This window comes from Pithys albifrons, chromosome 4 (genome assembly GCF_047495875.1).
Source record: "Pithys albifrons albifrons isolate INPA30051 chromosome 4, PitAlb_v1, whole genome shotgun sequence".
Lineage (NCBI taxonomy): Eukaryota > Metazoa > Chordata > Aves > Passeriformes > Thamnophilidae > Pithys > Pithys albifrons.
In genome coordinates this window covers 27,615,719-27,631,613 of record NC_092461.1, presented here as the reverse complement: position 1 = coordinate 27,631,613, position 15,895 = coordinate 27,615,719, and the positions used below count along the sequence as shown (strand labels likewise).

The window sequence follows — 15,895 nt, the reverse complement described above, 5'->3', positions numbered from 1 at the left end:
ATCGTGTGTGGTGTCACCCAGAGGGGACAGGAGGGGCTCAGGAGGGCTTTAATGAAGGAGGGGGCCGTGGGACCCCCGCCCCCCCGGGGAAGGAGAATTCCTGATGGACCCCCCAGGACAGGAGAATTCCCAAAGGACCCTCCGGGATCAGGAGAATTCCCACAGGAACTGGGCATGGAAGCGGGTGAGGAGCAGCAAGTCCCGCTCCAGCGTCGCCGGCGGCAGCAGCAGCGACAGCCTGGGGGACACCGGGGGGGCACGTGGGGCCCTCTGAGCCCCCCAAGCCCACCCCCCAAATCTGTGCCCACTGCCCCCCACAGGGAAGAGCCCCCAGACCCCAAACTGGGGGAACACGGGAGCCCAGGACCCGACACCCCCCAACACCAAGCACCCAAACGGGACCCCAAATCACTCTCCAAACAGACCCCAAATTACTCTCCAATGACCCAGAAATCACAGCCCCCGACACCCCCCACCCCAATGGGACACCAAAATTTTGAGTGCCCCCATACCCCACATTTTGGGTGCCCTCCCAACCTCCCAAACCCCACACTTCAGTGGCCCTGTATGCCAGGTGGGTGCCCCCACAACCCGTACCCCACATTGGGTGCCCTCCATACCCCAGGTGGGTGCCCCCTCTGTGCCCGAAGTGGCTCCCTGGGAGCAGCACCAGCCCCGTGTCCTCCTCCAGCCTCTGGCAGAAGAAGCGATCGGGCTCCAGGCCCAGCTCCTGCAGGGGCACCAAGGGGCACTGCTGGGATTGGGGGGCACGGGGGGGAACGGGGAGCACTGCTGAGATCGGGGGACACTGCTGGGATCAGGGGGCACTGCTGGGATTGGGGGGCATGGGGGGACACTGCTGGGATTGCAGGCATGGGGGAAACGGGGGGGCACGAGGGATAGGGCAAAGAAGGTGCTTCTGTTCCCAGAGGGTCCACACACACAGCTGGGGGTCCCTGGAGAGCCCCGTGTCACCAGGGGACCCACACACACATTGCCCAGTGTCCAGGAGAGCCCCCTGTTCCCAGAGTGTCTCCTGTCCCCAGAGTGTCCCACACCAATAGGGGTCCCCACTCTCCCCCAGTGGCCCTGGGGTGGCTCCTGTCCCCAGGGTGTCCCCTGTTCCCAGGACTCTTCATATTCCAAGATCACCTTAACCCCAGTCCGCCGGTGTCCCCAGGACACCCCTCTCCCTGCAGGGCCGTGTTCCCAGTCCCGCTGTCCCCTCGCCAAGGACACCCCCTGTCTCCCCATCCCCTTGCCCCCCCTCTTGCCCTTATCCCCCTGTCCCACCCTCTCCCCTCCATCTGCCTGTCCTCCCTCTCCCCCTGTCCCCCCCGTCCCCATCCCCCCCATCTCTTTCTCCCCCCTGTCCTTCCTGTACCCCCTCACCTTTGTCCCCTTGTCCCACACTGTCCTCCTGTCCCCCCATGTCCTCCTCGTCCCTCCCTGTCCCATCTGTCCCACTCCCCTGTCCCTCCCTTGTCCCTCCCCCGTCCCCCGTCCCGTCCCCTGTCCGCACTCACCGCGGCGCGGCTCCGGGCGCGGGGGGGGATGTGGATGCGGGGGAAGGCGCGGGGCCCCCCGGCCAGGGGCTGGCACCGCATCCCGGGGGTCCGGCCCAGCAGCGCCTGCACCCGCCGTGCGTTGGCAGCGAGAGCGCGACACAGAGACCGCCGGTGCTGCCGGGGGACAGCGGGATTGGGATATTGGGGATGGGACGATGGGGATGGGACTGGGATGATGGGGATGGGATGATGGGGATGGGATGGGGATGGGACAATGGGGATGGGACTGGGATAATGGAGTTCCATTGGGTACACTGGCAGCAAGAGCGCGGCACCGGGACCGCCGGTGCTGCCACGGGATTAATGGGATTGGGATAATGGGATTGGGATAATGGGGTTGGATTGGATAGGGTGGAATGGAGCGGGTGGGTGGGGGATGGGATCACAATGGGACTGGGATGGAGGTGACGGGATAGGATGAAATGGGATTGAGGTGGGATTGGTGTGGGATGAGATGGGATGGGATGGGGATGAGGTGGAGTGGGATAGGGATGGGGTTGGATTGTATAGGATGGGGTTGGGGTGGGATGGGGTTGGGGTGGGGATAACGGGATGGGATGGCATTGGTTAGATTAAATGGGATGGGATGGGGTGGAGTGGGGTGGGACGGGAATGGGATAGGATGGGATGGGACTGGGAGGGTGGGATGAGATTCATGGGGACTGAATGGAGATGGAATATCACCCCCACCTCCTGTAGTGCCTCGTAGGCAGAATCCTGGGATTGGGGCGTGTCCATGGCCACATCCAGCATCGCCTGTCCCAGGATCGAGGGATACACCGACAGCCCCCACGTGTAGAACCCCCGGAGGACGCTCTGGTCGATGTTTACCAGGTCGAAAAATCCCGCCCGGAACCCGCCCCTGGGAAACACTGGGATGGGAGGGCTGGAAAAGGGGCGTTTGGAGCCGGTTTTGGGGTGGGGGGGCACTCACCCCGCGATCCCTTTGGACAGAGAGAAGAAGGAGACGAGCTGGACGGAGGCGGAGAGTGGGAGCCCCGACTCCGCCAGCACCCGGCGGAACGACAAGAAGGGACGCTCCGGGTCAAAGGCTCGTTCCTGCTCCACCTGGGACAGGGAAACGGGTGGGAAATGGGTGGGGGTTGTCCTGGCACAGGGTGGGCACAGGCTGGGCATGGGGTGGGCACTGGGACAGCGCAATGGGGGGCCTGTCCCCACCTCGTCCGCCAGCAGCAGAAGGGTCTCCTCGGCCGCCAGAGCCAGCATGGCCTCCATGTCCCTCCGGCTCAGCACGTGCCCTGCGGGAAGGCAGGATCCGCCGGGAATGGGAATGGGAATGGGAATGGGGGGGTTAAACTGAGCCCAGGGAAGATGGGAATGGAGGGGTTAGACTGAGCCTAGCGGGGAAACTGATGCTCGGGGAGGGTTTAATCTCCACCCATTCGGGCAACTGAGACTCGGGGAAGGTTTAAACTTCACCCACCTGGGAAACAGGCCCGAGCAGGGGAGTTAATTGAGGAACCTGAAGCACGGGCTGAGTTTAACCAAGGAGGATTGAGGTTCAGGTTGGGTTTAACCAGCGGGGCTGAGGCTCAGGGTGAGTTTAACCAGGGGGGGTGAGGCTCAGGGTGGGTTTAACCAGGGGGCCTGAGGCTCGGGGTGGGTTTAAGCAGAGCCCAGCAAGAAAACTGAGACACAGGGAGGGTTTAAATGGAGCTCAATGTGGGAAAATGAGGAGCGGGGAGGGGGTTTAAGATCAGCCCAGAGGGAAGACTCAGGCTTGGAATGCGTTTAACTGGAGCCCACCGGGAAATGGAGGCACGACGTGGGTTTAACTGGGGAAACTGAGGCTTGGAATGGGTTTAACTGGAGCCCACGGCACGGGGAGGTCTAACCCGAGACCCGGGGCGGGGCTCCCCCCCAGGCCCACTCGCGGGTTCCCCCCAGACCCACCCGCGTTGTCCCCCCCAGACCCACCCGTGGGGTCCCCGGGGTTGACCACGCACAGCACGCTGGGGCGGCAGCGGTCCCGCGCGTCCCGCAGCTCCCGCCGGAGTGCGGCCACATCCAGCGCCCAGCCCCGGGATTCATCCAGAGGGTACGGGATGGGCACGGCCCCCGCCAGCCCCGCGGCCGCCCCGAGCACGGGGGGACCCGGCACTGGCACCAGGACCCCCGTGGGCAGCGCCGAGCCGGGATCCACCACCAGCGACAGCACGTCCTGCCCGGAGGAGCTGCCGTGGACGGGGCGGCCCCGATGTCCCAAGGCCCCCCCCCCCCCCCTCCGCTGTCACATGGCACCACCCCTCGCTGTCCCCAGAGCCTCCCTCGGTGTTGTTCTCCCGCCCTCAGTGTCCCCAAGACAATCCCCTTGGTGTCTCAGAGGGCCATCCCATCGCTGTCCCCAAGACCACACCCCACTGTCCCCAGGGCCACTCCCTTCGTGTCCCCAGGGCCACACTCTTGGTGTCCCCAAAGCCACGCCCGCGTTTTCCCCTGGGCCACCCCTCTCCTCGCTGTCCCCAATGCCAACCCCCCGCCGGTGTCCCCAGGGCCCTCCCCGGTGTCCCCAGAGCCACCCTCTCACTGTCCCCAGGGCCCTCCTCGCGGTGTTCCCAAGGCCACCCCCGCAGTGTCTCCGGGTCCCCCCCGGGTTGCCCCCTTTACCACCAGGGCGGCCGCGGTGCCACTGCACGGGACCACCTTCTGGGGATCGCAGGAAATTCCATCCCGGTGCTCCAGGAAACGGGAAACCTGTTCGGCTACGGGGCCCACCACGTATTCCAGGTTGTAGGCGCCTGGGAAGGGGACTGGAGTCGTGGGGCTGTGCCTGGATTTGTCCCGGGATCTGCCTCAGGAGCTCTCCCCGGATCCAGTGCCCCGTGCGCCCCGTATCCCATTCGCCCCATCCCACTACCACTTCTGTGGCACATCTATCCCAGGATCAGTCCCAGGATCTCTCCCCAGTTCTGGTGCCCTCCCCTGTATCCCATTCCCTATGCCTGGTGCCCATTCCGTGGCACGTTGTCTCCAGATCTGTCCTGGGATCTGTCCCCAGATCTGATGCTCTCCCCTGTACCCCATTCCCCGTTGCTGGTGCCGATCCCGTGCCCATCCCAGTGGTACATTTGTCCCTGGATCTATCCCAGGATTTTTCTCCCGATCTGCTGTTCCCCCCCCGTATCCCATTCCCACCGCATTCCTATCCCATTCCCACGCCGGTGCCACCTGGACTCCCTCCCTGGAGCTGCCTCAGGATCCGCCTGGCGCGTCGCTTGACATCGTCGGGAATATCCCGGTTTTCCAGGAGCGCGGGGTAGGCGCAGATCGCGGCCACCTGAGGGGACACGGCTGTGCCCAACTCCCGGCCCCGCAATTCCCGGGATTCCCGCGGGCGTTCCCGTTACCTGCCGAAGGAATGCCGGGGCCGGGTGGCCGGAGGCGTCCTCGCGGTGGCACTGGGTGACTTCGGGGACAACCTTGGGGACACCAGGGGGGTCGGGAAGGTCACTCACTGTCCCCCACCTTCCCTCAATCCCAGAGATGGGAATGGGGGTAGAGGAGCTTCCCGGTGTCCCCGAGGTGGGGATGGGGGATATGGGGGGGTTGGGGACAACGTGGAGCTGAGGGGAGGCCAGGGGTACTTGGGGAGGATTTGGCGTCATGGGGGGCTGTGGGAAAGGGGGTTCGGGAGGGGTCTGTGAGTGTCCATAGGATTTTGGGTGGCCCTGTATCCTGGGGCTCTGTGACTTGGGGTGTCTGTGGGTCCTGTGGGGGTGACCCTGGGGGTCCAGTGGGGGTCTGTGGGTCCCCAGGGGGCTCTGGGTGATTCTGGGGGTCCCCTGGGGATGTTTGGGTGACCTTGGGGTTCCTGTGGGAATCTGCAGGTCCCCTTGGGGTCCCTGTGGGCCCCCAGGGCAGTTTGGGTGATCCTGAGGATCCCATGGGGATCTGGGGGTCCCTTTGGGGTCCCTGTGGGTCCTATGGGGGCTCTCTGTCATCCTGGGGGTCCCATGGGGGTCTGTGGGTCCCCTTGGACCCCTGGATGATGCTGGGGGCCCTGTGTGTGGTTGTTGGGACCCCTGAGGGTCCCTGTGGGACTCTGGGTGACCCGGGGGGTCCCGTGGGTGTCAGTGGGTCCCCCTTGTGCCCCTGAGGGTCCCGTGGGAGTTTGGGGTCCCTGTAGGGTCTCTGGGGGCCCTGTGGGGGTCTCACCTGTGCCAGCTTCTCCTCGATGCCATCACCCTGCTCAGGCAGAGGGGTCCCCAGAACCGGGGGGGCACTGATGCCCCACGAGGTGCCAATGTCGGCCATGGCAGGATCCGGATCCTTTGGCAAATCCCCCGGGGGGCGGGAAGGGGCCCGGGTTAATGTTTGGGGCCCGGGTTAATGTTTAGGGGTCCAGGTCAATGGTCAGGAGTGGGCCATGCTCGGGGCGAGCAGGGTCCTGTCCGTCTGTCTGTCCCTCCGTGCCCAGCTCTGGCCATGTGGCACAGGGGGTACGAGGTGTGATCGGGACGTGCTCGGGGTGTCCCCCACTCCCCAATGTCACCCCTCATTTCTCCCCTCCAGTGCCTCCATTATCCCCTTTTCCAGCCCCATTTCCCTGTTCCCAGTGCCCACCCCATTCCCAGGGCACCCCATGCCCCATTCGCCCCCACCCCCATTATCCCCTTTTCCAGCCCCATTTTCCTGTTCTCACCCAATTCCTGCCCCGTCACCGTCCCTGGCACCACCCCCTGGCACTCGGCCCCCGCTCCAGTCACCTCCCGATGATGGCGGCGGCCGAGGGGACTTTGGGGACATTGGGGACATCGGGGCCACCGCAGCTCCTGGAATGCAGCGGCGGCGACCCTCATTCCATGGGATGGCCTCCGATTCCCGTCCTGCGCCAGGTACCCCCGGGAATGTCCCCTCTGTGTCCCTGGGGCCAATCGTGAACCCCAAATACCCCCGGGAATGTACCCCCCGTATCCCTGGGAACAACCCCACCCCCCAGGTGACACCGGGAATGTCACGACCGCGTTCCAGGGCTCCATTCCGATCCCTGTTCCCAGGTTTTGGCTGCCTCTGTTTATCCCGCACTCTTGGACAGCCCAACGACGCCCGAGGCCGTGCGGGCCCGGGCCCGGAGGATACTTCGGGAGATGGATGCCGGCAATATCGGTGGGATCCCGGCGGGATTTGGGGTGCTCGGGGTCACCTGGGCAGGGTTTGGGGAGAGCTGGGGTTTGGGGAGGGTCCTGCGGGGTGGGGATGTGACTTTTGGGGTGTTTGGGGACACCCAGGCAGGGTTTGGGGAGTGGGTCCTATTGGGGGGGGTGATGGATTTGGGGGTGTCCCAGGATTGGGTGTTGGGTGATCTATGGAGTGCCCAGAGGTGTGGGATGCCCCCAGACAATATGTGGGGTACCCAGACCCTTGGGGTGCCCCAGCACAGTCTATGGGGTGCCTGAGAGAGTTGTGGGGTGCCAGTTTGACTTATGGGGTTCCCAGCACTATCTATGGAGTGACCCTTTGAGTTATAGGGTGCCCAGACCCACGGGGTACCCCAGAAAAGCCCATCAGGTGTCCATTTGATTTGTGGGATGTCCGTTTGATTTGTGGGGTGCCCAGCACAGTGTTTGGGGTGCCCAGACCCACTGGATGCCCCCAGCACAGTTTGTTCGATTCCGGGGGTGCCCAGTCCCTGGGGTTCCCTCTCCATGGTGTTCCCAGTCCCACGAGGTGCCCGTTCCCGTGCCCTCCCCCACCGATCCCCCCCTCCCGGTGCCCTCCCCTCCCTCAGGGGGCTACAACCACGAGCACCGTTCCCGGGGGGTCCCCACGCGCGTCTCCCGATTCCTTGAGCGCCGCGACGCCGGAATCCCCTGCGACCCGCGGAACATCATCCTGTGCAGTGGCACCTCCTCGATCCTCCCGGTGAGCATTTTCCCTGGGAATGCAGCCCCTAAATCCCCCGCTTTTCCCTGGGAATGCAGCCTCTAAACCCGCCGCTTTTCCCTGGGAATGCCACCCCTAAATCCCCCTAGACCCGCATCCCGCCCATCGTGGCACACATCGTTCCCAGTTCGTGCTGTCACTGGTGGTGGATCCCGGCTCGGCGCTGCCCACGGGGGTCCTGGTGCCGGTGCCGGGTCCCCCCCTGCTCGGGGCGGCCGCGGGGCTGGCGGGGGCCGTGCCCATCCCGTACCCTCTGGATGAATCCCGGGGCTGGGCGCTGGATGCGGCCGCGCTCCGGCGGGAGCTGCGGGACGCGCGGGGCCGCTGCCGCCCCAGCGTGCTGTGCGTGGTCAACCCCGGGGACCCCACGGGTGGGTATGGAGGGAACCCCACGGGTGGGTCTGGGGGGGACAACGCGGGGGAGTCTGTGGGAGAACCCCACGGGTGGGTTTGTGGGGACTCCATGGGTTGGCAGGGACCCACGGGTGAGGCTGGGAGTACTCTGCGGGTGGGGCTGGGAGGAACACATCAGGTGGATATGGGGAGAATGTTGCGGGTGGGTATGGGGGGGGATGCCACGGGGGGCTGTGGGAACTCCATGGCTGGGGGGAGATGACATTTCTGAGTGGTGTGGAGAGGAACCCACGGGTGAGGCTGGGAGGGACACCTCGGGTGAGGCTGGGGAGGACCTTGCAGGAGAATATGGGGTGGACCCCGTGGGTGGGTCTGGGGGGGACCCCGCGGAGGAGTCTCTGGGGACCTGTCGGAGAAGGCCAGGGGAAACCCCACGAGTGCGTATGGGGGGGACACCGGGGGTAATGCTGGGGGAACCCTGCACCAGGCCTCGGACTCCCGGTGGGCTCCAGTTAAACCCATTCCAAGCCTCAGTTTCCCCAGGTAAACTCACCTCGTGAGTAATTTTCCCCAGTTAAACCCTCCCGGAGCCTCAGTTTCCCCGCTGGGCTCAGTTTAACTCCTCCATTCCCATCTTCCCTGGGCTCAGTTTAACCCCCCCATTCCCATTCCCATTCCCATTCCCATTCCCATTCCCATTCCCATTCCCATTCCCATTCCCATTCCCATTCCCATTCCCATTCCCATTCCCGGCGGATCCTGCCTTCCCGCAGGGCACGTGCTGAGCCGGAGGGACATGGAGGCCGTGCTGGCTCTGGCGGCCGAGGAGACCCTTCTGCTGCTGGCGGACGAGGTGGGGACAGGCCCCCCATTGCGCTGTCCCAGTGCCCACCCCATGCCCAGCCTGTGCCCACCCTGTGCCAGGACAACCCCCACCCATTTCCCACCCGTTTCCCTGTCCCAGGTGGAGCAGGAACGAGCCTATGACCCGGAGCGTCCCTTCTTGTCGTTCCGCCGGGTGCTGGCGGAGTCGGGGCTCCCACTCTCCGCCTCCGTCCAGCTCGTCTCCCTGTATTCCCTGTCCAAGAGCGTCGCTGCAGAGTGAGTGGGAATGCCGCTGGAACGCGGGAGGGTGTGCGGGCGGGTGGGGATGATCCCGACATTCTCGCAGGAGCGGGTTCCGCACGGGGTTACTGGAGCTGGTGAACATCGAGGAGGGGGTCAGGCAGCCCTTCCAGCTGGCACAGTCCATCCCCCGGCCCTGTGTGCCCGGCAGGATCCTGCTGGACCTGCTCATGGACCCGCCGGACAGCGGGGACCCCATCGCACAGGAGGTGGAGGAGGTGGGAGGTGCTCTCTGGGAGACATCCCGGCCCATCCCATCTTGTCCCATCTTGTCCCATCTTGTCCCATCCCATCCCATCCCACCTTGTCCCATCCCACCCCATCCCACCCCAATCCCATCATCCCCATCCCACCCCAATCCCATCATCCCCATCCCATCCCCATCCATCTCAATCCTACCCTATCACATGGAACTCCATTATCCCTATTCCATCATCCCAATCCCATCCCCATTGTCCCAGCCCCAATATCCCAATCCCGCTGTCCCCCGGCAGCACCGGCGGTCTCTGTGTCGCGCTCTCGCTGCCAACGCACGGCGGGTGCAGGCGCTGCTGGGCCGGACCCCCGGGATGCGGTGCCAGCCCCTGGCCGGGGGGCCCCGCGCCTTCCCCCGCATCCACATCCCCCCCCGCGCCCGGAGCCGCGCCGCGGTGAGTGCGGACAGGGGACGGGACAGGGAACGGGACAGGGGACAGGGGAGGGATGGGGGGTATAGAGGGGACGGGAGGGTGGGATAGAGGGGACAGGGAAGGACGGGGAGGACACGGGGGGACAAGGGGACAGGGTGGGACAGGGGGACAAGAGTGGGGGGGGGTAGGGGGAACAGTGGGATGAGGGGGACAGGGGATGTCCTTGGCGAGGGGACAGCGGGACTGGGAACACGGCCCTGCGGGGAGAGGGGTGTCCTGGGGACACCGGCGGACTGGGGTTAAGGTGATCTTGGGATATGAGGAGTCCTGGGAACAGGGGACACCCTGGGGACAGGAGCCACCCCAGGGCCACTGGGGGAGAGTGGGGACCCCTATTGGTGTGGGACACTCTGGGAACAGGAGACACTCTGGGAACAGGGGGCTCTCCTGGACACTGGGCAATGTGTGTGTGGGTCCCCTGGTGACACGGGGCTCTCCAGGGACCCCCAGCTGTGTGTGTGGACCCTTTGGGAACAGAAGCACCTTCTTTGTCCCCCTCCCATGCCCCCTGTTCTCTGCCATGCCCCCAATCCCAGCAGTGTCCCCCGATGCCACCCAATCCCCCCCATGCCCCCCAATCCCAGCAGTGCCCCTTGGTGCCCCTGCAGGATCTGGGCCTGGAGCCCGATCACTTCTTCTGCCGGAGGCTGGAGGAGGACACGGGGCTGGTGCTGCTCCCGGGGAGCCACTTCGGGCACAGAGGGGGCACCCACCTGGGGTATGGAGGGCACCCAATGTGGGGTACGGGTTGTGGGGGCACCCAGATGTGGAGTATGGGGGGCACTCAAAATTCTGGGGTCCCATTAGGGTGGGGTGTGTTGGGGGCTGTGATTTGGGGTCCCGCTTGGGTGGGATTTGGTTTCATTGGAGTGTGATTTGGGTGCTTGGTGTTGGGGGGTGTCGGGTCCTGGGCTCCCATGTTCCCCCAGTTTGGTGTCTGGGGGCTCTTCCCTGTGGGGGGCGGTGGGCACAGATTTGGGGGGTGGGCTTGGGGGGCTCAGAGGGCCCCACGTGCCCCCCCGGTGTCCCCCAGACTGTCGCTGCTGCTGCCGCCGGCGACGCTGGAGCGGGACTTGCTGCTCCTCACCCGCTTCCATGCCCAGTTCCTGCGGGAATTCTCTTGATCCCGGAGGGTCCTTCGGGAATTCTCCTGTCCCGGGGTGTCCTTCGGGAATTCTCTTGCCCAGGGGGGTCCCAGGTCCCCCCCAGCACTGCCTGTGGAAGCAATGCTTGGGGATGTTCTATTCTGAAGGTCATCTTTGAATTTTGGAGGTGGGCTCCGGAAAGAGAATTAGTTTAATTTTCTTTGGGAAGGACAGCACCTCACTCCAACATTGATGGTGCAAACAAGAGGTGGCCCAGGGGGGATAGTTTGATCTGATTGGAACTGGTTTGATCTGACTGGAAGCACTATAAAATAATTATTTTCTTCAAAAATCAAATTAAAAAAATAAACAGGAAAATAGAATAAATACAAAAAATTGAAAATAGGGAAATGAAATAAAAAGGTAAAATAAAATGAAAATAAAGATTTAAGAGAGGGCAAGTTTTTGCTGCTCACTGAGGCTCAAACCCACGGCTCACAGAATGTGTTCCCCACTTGTGCCCACAGGATAATGCCAGAATCATTCCAGCCTTGGCAGTGAGGGACTGAACACCCCCCTGGAGGCGGTGCAGGGGCTGTTGCCCATCGGCCTCTGCCTGCAGAGGGGTGGAGAGGCTGGAGATTTGAGGGAGTACAATAAAAAAAGAAATGGTGAAAATAAAATAGAAAACTGATGAAAAAAACCCCGTTAAATACCAAGTAAATAAAAAAAAAACACTTAAAAATGCAACTGAAGAAAGAAAAAGGAAATCAGAACAATAACAACAAAAAAGAATAAAAAATAAAAGATAAAGCAGAGTTCTAAATAAAACCCCAGAATTAAAAATCATTAAAAAATACAATAAAAAGAAAAAATAGAGAAAAATAAAATATAGATAGAATTCATAGAAAATAAAATCTTTATGAATTAATAGAAAATAGAATTAATAGACAATAAAACCAGAGAACCAAACTAGCGAAAGGGTCCCCGCGGGTTCCGCTCCCCGCGCGGGCCGGACTCGCCGCTGCTGCCCCCTGGTGGTGAGTACGGGGTACTGCGCGTGCGCGGCGACTCGCGGGTGACACCTGCTGACCGAAACTAGTCACTGCACCAGGGAACTTTGCGCATTCGCAATCGCAAGACACGCAGAAACCAGGACCGGGGAGGGGCCGAGCCCCGGGCAGGGCGGGCGGCAATGCCCGGTGTGCGCGTGCGCGATGGCAGCGCGGCCATGGCCGGCCCGGTGTGCGCGTGCGCGGGGGCGGCGCGGCCACGGCCGGCCCGGTGTGCGCGTGCGCGGGGGCGGGGCGGCCATGGCCGGCCCGGTGTGCGCGTGCGCGATGGCAGCGCGGCCATGGCCGGCCCGGTGTGCGCGTGCGCGGGGGCGGTGCGGCCATGGCCGGCCCGGTGTGCGCGTGCGCGATGGCAGCGCGGCCATGGCCGGACAGGGCCCCGGCGGGAGTAGCGCGGGCGTCGGTGCCGAGCTCGGCTCTGCCGGGCGGGGGTCCCGGGGGGGCTCCGCTCCGGCCCCAGCGACAAACAGCGCAAGCTGGAGCCGAGCCAGGAAGTCGCTGAGCTGCGAGAAGCCGCAAGGTCCCAGCGCTGGAAGCCCACATGGAGCACGAAAGACTCGGCCATGGCTAAGGGGGCGAGTTACTGCCTGGGGAAAGTAGCCTGTGATTCTTCCGGCATCAGATACTCTCAAATTTCTGCGGATTTCGGTAATTCAGAGGAGTTCTTTATTTACAGCATTGCAGCAAATATTCCTTAAGCGTTTCACGTCTTGCATTTACCCAGAATACTCCTTAATTACCGGCAATACAGTAGCTTTTGTTGCCGTGTTTCAGAATAGCCCTGTAGGTCCCTGGGGGTGTTTGGGGTCCTCGGGGGATCCTGCAGAGTCCCATAGAACCCTGGTAGTCTCTGGGAGGGGGTCACTGCTGATTCCTGGGGGTCTGCTGTGGTGCTGGGGGTCCCTGGAGGACTCTGGGGTTTCTATGTGGGTCCAAGGGTGTCCCATGAAGGTCCCTGGGAGTTTTGGGGGTCTGTGGGGGTCCCTTGGGGATCCCTGGGAGTGCTGAGGATCCCCAAACACTTCTGGGGTTGTCCCTGGCGATTCCCTTTCTTTTGGGGCTCTCTTTGGGGTCCCTGTAGGTCTTTGGGGATCCCTTTAGTCCAGGGGGTCTCTGAGGCTTCCAAAATGTTACCATGTGGTACATGGGGATATTTTTAAAGTGTCTGAAAACAGCACCTACTGGAAATACTGAAACACTGATGATATATGTTGTACTACTGCTTACTGTCACAGACTCTTAAGGGGGTTTGTAAAATGGAAGGAGAGGGACTTTTTATATGGGCAGATCATGTCCACTCAAGGGGCAATGGTTTTAAACTGCAAGAGGAGATATTTAGGTTGGATTTTAGGAAGACAGTCTTCCCTGTGAGGGTGGTGAGGCACTGGCACAGGTTGCCCAGAGAAGCTGTGGCTGCCCCATCCTTTTAAGTGTCCAAGGTCAGGTTGGATGGGGCTCGAAGCAACCTGGGCTATGGAAGGTGTCCCTTCCAAACAAAACCACCTTTTATTCTGCCAAATTTTGCAGCTACTGCATGTGGACTATTTCACCCTGCGAGCCCTGCTGATTCTCGCATAATGGCTTCTGAATTGCACACTGTCTTTCCTATACAGTACAAACCTTCTGATTTCATTTACACAACCAGCTGGATGAACCTTTTTGGCCTTAGATCCAAGAGTCACTTCGCTTGAGTCCCATAATCAGCTTAATTAGAAGTTCAGATTAGACACATTACTGCTGGCCTGTAATGGTTTGGCAACAGCAACAGCACAGGAATAAAGAATCTTCCAGTCTTGTTATACTCTTGTGTATCAGTGTAGCAATTTGTGTTTGAAGTTCATTGAAATTTTTGAACTCTCTTTTGGTAGTCTGTGTCTAGATTTGAAAGAACCTTTTTTGCCAGGTGTAAGTACAAACTTGGTAAAAGTTTGTATTGGGAGAGAAACATGCAGTTAGCCTTATTTTCAGAGGAAGTTCTAATTTAATTTCTGTCTTCTGTCCTGCCTTTCCCCAGCATTAAACAAATCTGTTGCTGTTACCCTAATTAAGCAACTATAATAAATCTGAGGCAGGAATATTTATGATATGGCTTTCATGATGTAGTCTTCTGTTGGGATATTAATCCATGTCATTGATTGTTCTACCCCTTTACTGACTTCTCCTTCCTCCTTTTAGGGAGCACATCAAGCAGATCATAAAGCTCCTGGCGAGTATCCGAGCCCTGGATCACGCCGTTACAGTTGCAAATGATCACAATGTGAAAGAGGTAAACATTTTAATAGAGGGAAAATAGACTTTTCCCACAACTCATTTTGAGCTTTAAAACCATTCCTGATGTGTAATTTATGTACATATGTAAAGTTTCTTAAACTGTATAGTATTGATCTTTGTTTTAATATGAAGTGCATTCTTATAGACAGCACCCTTAAAAATAAAAATCATTGACTTCATTGAAAAGGAAAAATGGAATCCCAAGATTTTCATCTTTCCAGAAGCCACCTTTTTCTCCAAGTTTCTCAAAATCTTGTTTACAAGAATACTTTGTGCCCATGATCAGTAGTCCTGTACTGCTGTTAATTGCTCCATGGTTACATGGCATGTGTATAATATATTTTGTGTAATACAATGTATGCATTTATTTATAACATCATGTTGCTTTCACACTGGGTATAAAGATGTATTGTTGCAATAAGCTTTTCATTTGCTTAAATTTACTTATTTTGACAATAAAATGATCGTACTGTTGGTCAAAGGAACTGGTAAAACATTCAGCTGTGTGAAAATTGTGAGCTCAAGAGTACACACATTGAAATGGAACCTGACCTTTAAAAAGCAGCTGTGCTGCACTCCAAGTAGAGCAGGTAAAAAGCGGTTTGCATTCAGAACATGAACTCAGAAGATCCTCAAATAGCACTGGGAATAGCCCTGGGAATGTCACCTCCGTGTCCCTGGGCAGGGTTTGTGGAGAGCTGGGGTTTGGGGAGGGTCCTGCGGGGTGGGGATGTGACTTTTGGGGTGTTTGGGGACACCCAGGCAGGGTTCGGGGAGTGGGTCCTAATGGAGGGGGTGATGGATTTGGAGGCGTCCCAGGATTGGGTGTTGGGTGATCTGTGGAGTGCCCCCAAACAATATGTGGGATGCCCAGATCCATGGGGTGCCCAGCACAGTCTATGGGGTGCCCACTGGAGTTATAGGATGCTCAGACCATTAAGGTGTCCAGAATGCCCATGGGGTGTCTTATTATTTATGAGGTGCCCATTGGAGTTTTGGGGTTACCCCAAACCATATATGGGGTGCCCAGACCCTTGGGGTGCCCCAGCACATCCTGTGGGGTGCCTGTTTGAGTTATGGGGTTCCCAGCACTATCTATGGAGTGACCATTTGAGTTATAGGGTGCCCAGACCCGCGGGGTACCCCAGAAAATTCATGGGTGAGTATGGAGGGGACCCCATGGGGGGCTCTGCGGGGGAACCCCATGGGTTAGCATGGGGGGGAACACCGCGGAGAAGTCTGTGGGGACTTCATGGATGGGAGAGGACAACACTTAAGGGGCTGTGGGGAAAAACGCACGGGTGGGACTGTGATTTAAAGAAAATCTAGATATTAATGGTAAAGCAAAATTTTATTACAGCTTGCCCATGGCTGGAGTCACGCAGGGAGCTCATGCCTAAACAAAGTACATGTCTACCGTGTACAAAAATGGGGTGATTTTTATACAGGTGGTTTCAAATATCTATTACAGACAGTTATTGGTTTAACATAGGTTTTCTAATATAAGAATGTTATAGAAGATAATTTAAACACTAGCTGTTCGTACTGCCCCTCTCCCCAGGTTTCTGCCCTCCTGCTGTGTTGACGAGGTGTTAACAGCCTTCTCTTATCAGCTCTTTATTCAAGCAAGCCAACTGAATCCAATTCCAATCCACCTAATTCCCTTCCATTGTCCCAGCCCCATTATCCCAATCCCACTGCCCCCCGGCAGCACGGGCGGTCCCTGCGCCGCTCTCGCGCTGCCATCACGTGGCGGGTGCAGGCGCTGCTGGGCCCCCCGCGCCGTGCCCCACATCCACACACCCCCCACCCGCCCCGCGCCCGGA

General features: G+C 59.9%; 2 protein-coding genes across 9 annotated transcripts in view; one reads left to right on the top strand and one right to left on the bottom strand.

The window, feature by feature from the left end:
* Position 1: 1 nt before the first annotated feature.
* Positions 2 to 6,285, bottom strand: LOC139671220 (alanine aminotransferase 1-like). Its single transcript, XM_071553723.1, has 12 exons — positions 6,232 to 6,285; positions 5,745 to 5,858; positions 4,937 to 5,008; positions 4,758 to 4,866; positions 4,197 to 4,327; positions 3,507 to 3,750; positions 2,748 to 2,827; positions 2,503 to 2,636; positions 2,259 to 2,430; positions 1,527 to 1,682; positions 621 to 730; positions 2 to 238 (listed from the first exon to the last, which is right to left on the bottom strand). The coding sequence occupies exons 2-12, from the start codon at positions 5,841 to 5,843 to the stop codon at positions 148 to 150; spliced, it is 1,398 nt and encodes a 465-aa protein (XP_071409824.1). The 5' UTR covers positions 5,844 to 5,858; positions 6,232 to 6,285; the 3' UTR covers positions 2 to 147.
* LOC139671218 (alanine aminotransferase 1-like) overlaps positions 5,847 to 15,895 on the top strand; it is a 25,205-nt gene continuing 15,156 nt past the window's right edge. For 2 of the 8 annotated variants that reach the window (XM_071553719.1, XM_071553717.1), the window contains exons 1-11: positions 5,853 to 6,424; positions 6,587 to 6,695; positions 7,318 to 7,451; positions 7,600 to 7,843; positions 8,600 to 8,679; positions 8,791 to 8,927; positions 8,998 to 9,169; positions 9,446 to 9,601; positions 10,249 to 10,358; positions 10,674 to 12,446; positions 13,974 to 14,064. In XM_071553719.1, coding sequence (XP_071409820.1) covers positions 5,939 to 6,424; positions 6,587 to 6,695; positions 7,318 to 7,451; positions 7,600 to 7,843; positions 8,600 to 8,679; positions 8,791 to 8,927; positions 8,998 to 9,169; positions 9,446 to 9,601; positions 10,249 to 10,358; positions 10,674 to 10,764 — 1,719 coding nt within the window. In that variant the 5' untranslated portion in view covers positions 5,853 to 5,938 and the 3' untranslated portion in view covers positions 10,765 to 12,446; positions 13,974 to 14,064. Of the gene's footprint in view, positions 6,425 to 6,586; positions 6,696 to 7,317; positions 7,452 to 7,599; positions 7,844 to 8,599; positions 8,680 to 8,790; positions 8,928 to 8,997; positions 9,170 to 9,445; positions 9,602 to 10,248; positions 12,447 to 13,973; positions 14,569 to 15,895 lie in introns of those variants that run through there. The other 6 variants (XM_071553718.1, XM_071553722.1, XM_071553720.1 and 3 more) reach the window with 6 other exon arrangements.

What these genes read in the sequence shown, in the direction of transcription:
- LOC139671220 (XM_071553723.1), bottom strand. Translation starts at nt 5,843, where the DNA reads ATGGCCGACATTGGCACCTCGTGGGGCATCAGTGCCCCCCCGGTTCTG. An exon ending in CAACCCCGGGGACCCCACGG is followed by an intron (nt 2,828 to 3,506) that starts GTGGGTCTGGGG and finishes GCCTTCCCGCAG; the next exon opens with GGCACGTGCTGAGCCGGAGG. An exon ending in CTGTCCAAAGGGATCGCGGG is followed by an intron (nt 2,431 to 2,502) that starts GTGAGTGCCCCC and finishes AGTGTTTCCCAG; the next exon opens with GGGCGGGTTCCGGGCGGGAT.